This window comes from Armigeres subalbatus, chromosome 3 (assembly GCF_024139115.2).
Source record: "Armigeres subalbatus isolate Guangzhou_Male chromosome 3, GZ_Asu_2, whole genome shotgun sequence".
NCBI lineage: Eukaryota > Metazoa > Arthropoda > Insecta > Diptera > Culicidae > Armigeres > Armigeres subalbatus.
The window spans coordinates 397441702-397450638 of NC_085141.1; the positions used below are offsets into that span (position 1 = coordinate 397441702).

At 44.7% G+C, this 8937-nt stretch overlaps 2 protein-coding genes across 2 annotated transcripts; both read right to left on the bottom strand.

The window, feature by feature from the left end:
- Positions 1-5979: 5979 nt before the first annotated feature.
- Positions 5980-6387, bottom strand: LOC134223004 (uncharacterized). The gene has a single exon (XM_062702143.1). It carries the CDS (start codon positions 6385-6387, stop codon positions 5980-5982), a length of 408 nt encoding a protein of 135 aa, XP_062558127.1.
- A 1497-nt stretch (positions 6388-7884) lies between these two features.
- Positions 7885-8679, bottom strand: LOC134223005 (uncharacterized). Its single transcript, XM_062702144.1, has one exon. It carries the CDS (start codon positions 8677-8679, stop codon positions 7885-7887), a length of 795 nt encoding a protein of 264 aa, XP_062558128.1.
- Positions 8680-8937: the final 258 nt, after the last annotated feature.

An 8937-nucleotide genomic window follows, 5' to 3' on the forward strand; every position in this document is an offset into this window, starting at 1 on the left:
ACTTCCCTGGGCATGAAAGTATCATCGTGTTAGCCTCATGATACACGAATGCAAAAATGGTAACTTGGCTTAATAGCTGTGGAAGTGCTTAATGAGCACTAAGTTAGGCGGAGACGAGCCAGCCTCGGGCTGCAAGTCTCCTTAATAAAGAAACAAAAAAAAAAGCACTAAGTTGTGAGGCGGCTCTGTCCCCAATGTGGGGATGAAATGCCAATAAGAAGAAAAGAAACCGACGACACCAAAGACACCAATACGCTCTGATATGATGGACCACGCCGGCGGAAAAGAGCACGCTGCTTTAGTAGAACACTATCGAAATACCGCACGCAGTGGGGGAAAGTTCGCTGCCACTATTCAGAGTCCACGCACTACCTCATTTGCTGTTTGTATTCGTTCACAGTTCACCGCAATGACCGTTTCACTCGCTGAATAGACACGCCACTGACCAGCCGAATCAATTGGCTATCCGCCGAATGTGAGAAAAAATTAAACAACGGGACAACAACGCACGTTGAAAAGTTGTTCGAGAGGACTAAACAAGCGTCCGTACCAGACCGATGCTCGATGTAAACTGATTTTCAAAATTGAATATAGCCCACTAAAAAACACTAAATCGACCTAAGTCACCTCGAAATTTTAACCGAATTAGATGAAAATTTGACAGGAGGCTTATTTTAGCATAAGAATTGTGATTCTAGGTCGACCGGTTGAATTTTTGGTACTTTTTGAAAACATGAAGAGGTCTACTGGTGTATGTTATCCCGATTTTTATATTACACTAGCAGACCCGACGAACTTCGTTTCGCCTAAAATTCATTTATTCTCTGCTTAGTTTTCGAGTTATGCAGAAATTTCTGTTTGATTTTTTATGCGAGCCCCCCTTTCCAAAGGATGGAAGGGTCTCGAACCAACTTAAGGACATTCCCCGGCCCAAACACCTCTGCATACAAATTTTCACGCTGATCGGTTCAATAGTTTCGGAGTCTAAAAGGTTCTGACAGACAGAAATTCATTTTTATGTATATATATTTTCAATAAGCAGTTAATCCATGAGTTAACCCCTTAGATTTTCGAATTTCTTACCCCACAAACCAAACATTATTTGGCCGAAATATTTTTGTAACGTTTTGGAGGCATTTAAAATTTCATTTCCCAGTCCATGCTGGAGGAAGCGCTCTTAAATGCTTCTCAAGCTTTTTTTGATGTTTTCACCAATATAAAGCAGAATACCGAACCATTTCAACGTACAGATGCAAAATTAACAAAACTTTGCTCAGTTCGTTTCTGCTTTAAGCGGTTAATATTTTACTCATCGATAAGTGCAAATTAATCTATGTCGGCGAGCTTCCTTCGTCCAAGCCCTAACATCGATTAACTTTGATTATGTGGTCTGCCACGGAAGGTATGGGAGGGAAGACACTGCTGATCTGATCGCCATTCCCGATCCCAAGATTATTGGGGGCTCCATCCGACACGTTGAAATTGGAAACACTGATTTAACATTAACACTACATAGTTCATACATTTATTCCACACATATTTACAGTCAAGTTAGTTAAAAGCTATACAAATATTAAAGGATACATGGGCCTTTCCTGACCACATGTTCCACGATCTGTGTCATACTAATTGGCTAGAACAAAAAACTCCAAATTATTCATCTCCTCTGTTATGCACATTGAGGTTGGGCGATAATGAGTGATAATGAGATCTGCTTTTTACAATCCACCATCAGAGTCGTAGCTAGGGCGGGTCGATAATGCTGCTCCCGAACATACTCACCCACCCTGAAATGGCTTGCATTTCTGAACACATAAAGTAAATTGTTTCCAGCATGTGAAACTACTACATTTTAAACAACGGTAGGGCTCACCAACATTCGGACAGTTTTGTCGAAGCTACGATTCACCTTCCTTTCTTGCTTCAACATTTCCTAGAAATATATGCGGCTTGTGGTTTTGAATCCGGTGAATCCATATGTGAATCATCTCCTGAACCGTGCAGCCAACGTCCATGCTGACTGATCGTAATTCATTGAGAAACGCCAACCGATTGTGTTGATCCCTTGATCATTGTAAACACAGTGGTCGTGTGAAACGTCTCTGTTGTAAAGACGAATGATGTTCCAACCAACGTCTCGTTCCACCTTGGAATTAAAAGCTGAGTAAAACGCCAAATCAACCCTGTTGACTTTGTTTATCCCCAGCAAAACTCATGGAAAATCGACAACATGAGAACCGTTTTCTCGTTGTCCTGCAGTATAACAGAAATTGGTTTCTGCTCCCAAGAATTTTCACATGAAACGCTACCATTAAGTTGGTTTGCTGTTACCCCAATGATAACAGCATCCACAAACTCCCTATGAGTTCATCTGAATCCACTTAGTAGTGGTAACTATCATCGTAATTGTATTACCTGCTTCTCACAGTGAGCCTCCCAGCTGATGAGCCGAAGTGAAGTCTAATAATATAGCATCGTGTGTGAAATATTCAGCATTGCGTTCCACATCTACTTGTCCACATCAAAACGTCCTATGTGTGGAGTTAGGTTTTCTACTGTACAACGCGTGAATTCGTAGATATCGCACATATCTGTACACCATCGATCGCATGTGGAGTAATACATTCGCAATTAGAGAATATACCAAATACGATGCTCGGGTGGTAGTCGCGCAGTCCGTCCTCAAATGCGCGAAGCTATGAACAGCTGATACATGCGTCCATTACGAAAAGTGTTCCGACGATGATGTGAGATGCAGATCAAATTTTATCGTTCACTTGCCTTCGTTTCCTCGATCGTGTGTGTTGTAGTGCAAACGGGGTAGTTTTGAATGTTGAGAACATCTTCCAAATTACAACGGTGTGTAGATCGAAACTACCAAATCTGATCCAGACGAAGTGATGAACAAGAAATTCCTGATGACGTCACATCATTTGTGTTGATCTTTCGCCCGTGTTGTATTGGTGATTCAGCAGATAAACCGAAAAGTGCAGAGTGATTTAGAATGAGGAGTATCCATCGGTCCTTGCTTCGCAGGACATATACCATCTAAATTTACCTGGAAGACTAGTAGGTTGATATAGTCTTTTCGAGTTACAACACCTTCAATCGTTGGATAATCCTTATTTGCTGACGTCCTTAAAAGTTTATAGTTTTGCTCCTACTTATTGACCTTTGTGCGGCTGCTCGGATCGTCTCCATTTTGAAATATTGTCAATCAATCCTTCATGCTTTCGATGTTCCTTTCCTTCCTTCCGGGCGATCCGGTTCGGTGGACCAAATGTTTGGGAACTGGTCCTTTTCTCCTTCCGATGTGGACTGTATTTACGTGGTTGGGTGATAATTCCTGGTAGCTGAGGTGGACTCCTATTTTGGGTGGACTTGGACGCCGTCGATATTTATATCCTTGGGTGTTTCGGTGGGATTTACTCCAGGTATTGTCCACAACACAACATCTGAGCCGATGATGGAAGGATACACAACTTCTCAATGGGTCTATCCAAAGTTCCTGTTGCTGTCCTTACTGTAGCAACTCTTACCACACCGTCCTGTCCCGGATGTACCTTTACTATTCTTCCCATTTTCCACCTGATTGCTGGCACGTTATCTTCACGAATGACGATTAGTTGGCCTATTGATATTGGGACTGCTGGACGCCAACGCTTCGTTCTGCCTTGTAATTGTGACAAGTACTCTCGCCGCCATCTTTTCCAGAACTCCTGCAATTTTTTTTGTGTCACCTGAATCTGGGAAAGCCTATTTATTGGAACTGATGAAAAATCCCGGTCTGGTAGTTGATGCAACGAGGCTCCAATCAGGAAATGTCCTGGGGTTAAAGGTTCCAAATCGTTCGGGTCGTCTGACATTGCAGTCAAAGGTCTCGAATTTATACAAGCTTTGACTTCTACTAAAATTGTGTTCATGCCTTCAAATGTCAGCACTTGCTCTCCAAGAGCTCAACTAAATTGAGTTTCGCAGATATCACTGCTGACTTCCGAAGTGTGGAGCACTCGGAAGATTGAAGTGCCACTGAATTTCGTCCTTGGTGCATTCCCTAGCTACCGCCTCGTGATGTTCTCTGCTTTTTAGTAGCACAAACAATTGCTTCATCTGATTACTGGCACCGACAAAGTTGGTTCCATTATCCGAATACATATCAGTAACCTTTCCTCGTCTACCAATGAACCTGCGTAATGCTTGAATGAATCTTTCGGTTGACAGATCCGTTACCAACTCGAGATGCACCGCCTTGGTACACATACAGATAAATACTGCCACATACGCCTTCACAGCAGCTCTACGCGGTGTCAGCCGAACGTATACTGGACCGAAATAATCCACACCGGTGTTGGAGAATGGTCTTGGTACAGTTACACGAGCCGCTGGAAGTTCTCCCATGAACTGTTCAACTGTCTTCGGTTTTACTCGGAAGCATCGGATACATTGGTGCACTACTTCTCTTGCCACACTGCGGCCGCCTAGTGGCCAATATTGTAATCTTATTGCACCCAGTAGCAGCTATGGTCCTGCATGAAGTAATTTATGATGATAGTGTTCCAAAAGCCTTTTGGTGAACGGATGCCTTGCTGGTAGGACAATCGGATGCTTGGTACCTTCACGTTCTGATGAATGTTCTAATCGACCTCCAACACGAATAAGTTTGTCCTGTGACAGCCTAGGATGAAACCAGCGTAATGGCGAACTTCTGGCTACCGTACCGCCTGCCGAAAGTACCTTCCACTCCCCATTGAACACGATTTGTTGCATACGACGAATGACCACATATTCAGCTTCCCGTAGTTCTGATACTTGGAGCACACCGTATCGTCGCTTGGTAGGTTAAACTTTCCTCAAGATATCCATAAATCGTAGCCAGTAAGCAGTACATCTCACCAGATCCGTGAAATTTGAGAATTTCTCTACGTACCAACTACTGAAGTCTTCCTGTTGATTTGTGCAGTGAGCTGTCGTTCGACGACCTTCTTTGGCCACTTCTTCTGATATTAGCGAGTTGCCTTGAATTGGCCAGGTATCTTTATCAGTCCAGAGCCAAGGCGGACCTTTCCACCAGAGGCTGCACCCTTTAAGTTGGTCCGGTTTAACCCCACGGGAAATTAAGTCAGCAGGGTTCAGATTTCCGGAAACGTGACGCCAGATTCGCTTCTCCGACAATCCTTGAATTTTTGCCACGCGGTTGGCCACAAAGGTTGTCCATGTTGATGGGACAGCTTTTATCCACTGCAAGACACAAGTTGAATCTGTCCAGAAAAACACTTCCACATCCATCTTAATCGCTTCCAGGATCCTTTCTGAAAGCTGCGCTGCCAATAATGCTCCGCATAGTTCCAACCTTGGAATGGATTGGCACTTTAATGGTGCCACCTTGGATTTTGACGTCAGTAACACCACCTTAACATTTCCAGACGAACTCACGCTTCTTGTGTAAGCACAAGCACCGTATGCTTGCACTGATGCATCACAAAATATATGCAGCTCTACATTTGCTGCTTTTGGCTGGATCACACAGCGATCGATAACCAGTTTGTTCAGTTGTGGCAGCTGTACTTGGAAATTACGCCACTCGGTATCCACAACAGATGGTAATGGCTGGTCCCAATCTAATTTTCTTCCTTTCTCGTCTTCCAAGCACCATAACAGCTGCATAAATACCTTTGCTGATGTGATTACTGGTCCTATCAGACCTAACGGATCGAATAGTGTCGCAATGACTGACAGAACTCTTCGCTTTGACAAAATCTCGGTTCTGCTTGTCTCGGGAATCTTGAAACGGAATTTCAGGACATCTGCTCCTGGATGCCATACTAGCCCTAGAGTTCTTACAGCTGGGTCAGGATCTAGCTCTACTCCTTCCACCTTCACTATCGCTAAGTCTGCCTCTGGTATGCCCCGCAACACCAATGGGCAGTTTGACGGAATCGAACGGAATCCACCTCTCTGTGTCATTTCGTCCAATTGGATTTACATATCTAATGCTTCCTCTGGGTTATCCGCGCCACTTAGAACGTCGTCCATATAATCATCTTCCGTTGCCGCTTTGGCCGCCATCGGGTAGCATGCTTGCTCGTCCATCGCTAGTTGCTTCAATGTCCTAGTAGCAAGGAATGGGGCCGGTTTTGTACCATACGTCACCGTAGTAAGCTCGTATGTACTAATGATCTCACTAGGATCCGTTCGCCACAGAATACTTTGTAGTGGGGTGTCCTCCTTGCTAATTCGAATTTGTCGAAACATTTTTTCAACATCCGAAACCACCATGATTTGCCTTGTTTTGCTCCGCAGGATAATTGACCGAAAATCATCCTGAATAACCGGTCCCACCAGCAGCGTATCGTTGAGCGACGTGTTATATAGTTTTACACAACGCATCAAATACTACCCGGATCTTGGTTGTGGTGCTTTCCTCCTTTACTACAGGATGATGAGGTAAGTAACAACGAATCCCTCCATTGATTACCAGCTGCGCTTCCACCTTGCTCCTGTGACTTAACTTTGGGTAGTCTGCCATAAACTTTCGATATTGGCTACGCAGTTCTGGTTCTTATAGCAGTCTACGTTCCCGACTTTGAAAAAGCCGGAAGGCAATATCTCTTGATTCACCCAACCTTTCAAGTGCAGCTTTATCTTTGGGAAGGGACACAGTATATCGCCCATCACAGTCCCTTCGAACTGATTGTATATACTGATCTTCGCAACGTGTTTCCTCCGGGGAATAATTATTTGGTGCATCCACTTCCTCACATGACCAGAATCGAGTCAGTAACTCCTCTAGACTGACTGCCATATTGCAGGATATGCGGTGGTTACTGTGCAACCCATTTACACATCCGGATACCACCCATCCGAACACTGACTCCGTGAGCGTAGCAAAACCTTCTCCAAGACTAACCTCGTTTCCGTTATTGAAGAAAGTGAAGAAGTGTTGTATTCCTAACACCAGGTCGACAGTCTTAGATGTAAAAAAGGCTGGATCTGCCAATTCTACGCCGGCTGGAACTTCCCATCCAGCCATGTCCACATTGGCTATTGGAAGATTTGCTGTCACCTTTGGTAATAATAGAAATTCCATCTTTCGCGAGAACCCTGTTACTCGCGATTTTAAGGTGGCTGTGACCTTGTGCTTCACTTTCATGTTAGCTTGCCCGATTCCGTAAACCTCGATATCTGACCGCTGTCGTTGGACTTTTAACTGCTGAGAAAAACGGTCAGTCATAAAATTGCATTCTTATCCGGAATCTAACAATGCTCTAGCTGGGACACGGACTCCATCTTCATCTTCGACAATAACTATGGCCGTTGCAAGAAGTACCGACGACGTACGATTTCCAGAAACATTCGACGACACCTGCGTTGGCGTTCCACGGGGAGATCTTCCTCTTTCTGATTGAGAACTAGTGCCCACTGCAGAAGTTCGAGCGCTCGGTGATCCGTTTTCATATCCATTTGAAGATGGTCGGAAGCAAACCAATGTGTGGTGTTTGCCTTTGCAGTTCCGGCATAAGAATCGAGAAGGGCATTCCAGCGCTCGATGTCCACGTTTGAAGCAGTTGCGGCAAAGTGCTTGGCTTCGTAACAATCTGTCACGATCGGAAACGGACATGTCTTGGAAGGTTGGACACTGGTAAAGAAGATGGTCCTCTCGACATGCAGCACAATTTGCACCTGAACTGTGAACGATACTGTAACTTGAACGAGGATTGGGAGATCTCTTCTTGGCTTGGGAATATTCCACCTTGGAATCGGAGAGCTTGGATGGTAGGGATGCTAAAATTTCAACCCTGCGCTGCAGGAAGTCAGTCAGGTCTTGCATAGTATCGTGCTCCTTGGTAGACGAGAATTCCTCCCAGCTTCTCCGTGTCGCTGGAATTAGGCCCAAAGCAGCAGACCCTTGTAATCGGCGGGCTGAACTAGCTGGTCCAATGTTTGAGTACTTCTCTCATATCCCTCCGGCTGGTACTGCAAATCGACTGCTGACTCTCTAGTCAGCTTTGGGAGTTTGAAAAGTGCCTGGATTTGGCGCCGCTTCAGCTGCTTGCTATCGTTGTAACGCTTCATCAATGTATCCCAGGCGATTTGATAGTTTGCTCTTGTAATAACCAACGGATCCACAAGGGCCTTGGCCTCGCCTGCCAAGCACCCCTTAAGGTAGTGAAACTTTTCTACCTCCGGTAATTCCACATTTCTGTGTTTGAGCGTTATATACAGATCACGCAAACTCAGCCAATCATCGATGTTGCCTTCGAAGGTCTGCAACATTATTCGCGGCAGTCGCACATGCTCTCCAATTGGTCGGTGCGACGTGTCCAAGCTTCGGGTCGATTGGTTGAGAACTGCTGGTTCCTCAAACTCCTTGACCTTGTCCAACAGCAAAGACTTCAAGTCATAATACTTGCTGCCGAACGCCGACCGCTGCTTGAAACAGTCGTCCTCTTTTTCGTCGTAGTCATCGTGAGTCTCGATTTCTAGGATCATCTCGTTTACCTTCTCCCATAACTCATCTAGTTTCTCCAGACGAACCGTTACCTGACTAGCACTTGTCACTTCACTTAAATTCTCCGCAAACCCACAAATGTCCTGGAACATGTTAAGCAGTGACCGCAGGGTTGTCTTCAGGGTCTTCATTGCTGGAGCCTTCTTGGAAGAGGATGCCGTCGGAGCCATCTTCACAGTTGCACTTTGACAGAGGGTACAAAGAACTTTGGTGTAATATTCTGCAGAATCCTAGCCTCGGCTAGACATACACTGTAGAGCAATTCTTATATTTACCTGAAAAAACAGGATTTTCCACCTTCTCTACAGGTACGTTTTCCGCAGATTTAAATTGGATGTCAAATGCTCTATACTCGATAGGTATCTCAGATCGTCCAAACACAGCGCAAGAAAGAGGATTTAAATATGTAATTTCCGTGGTGTCCAACT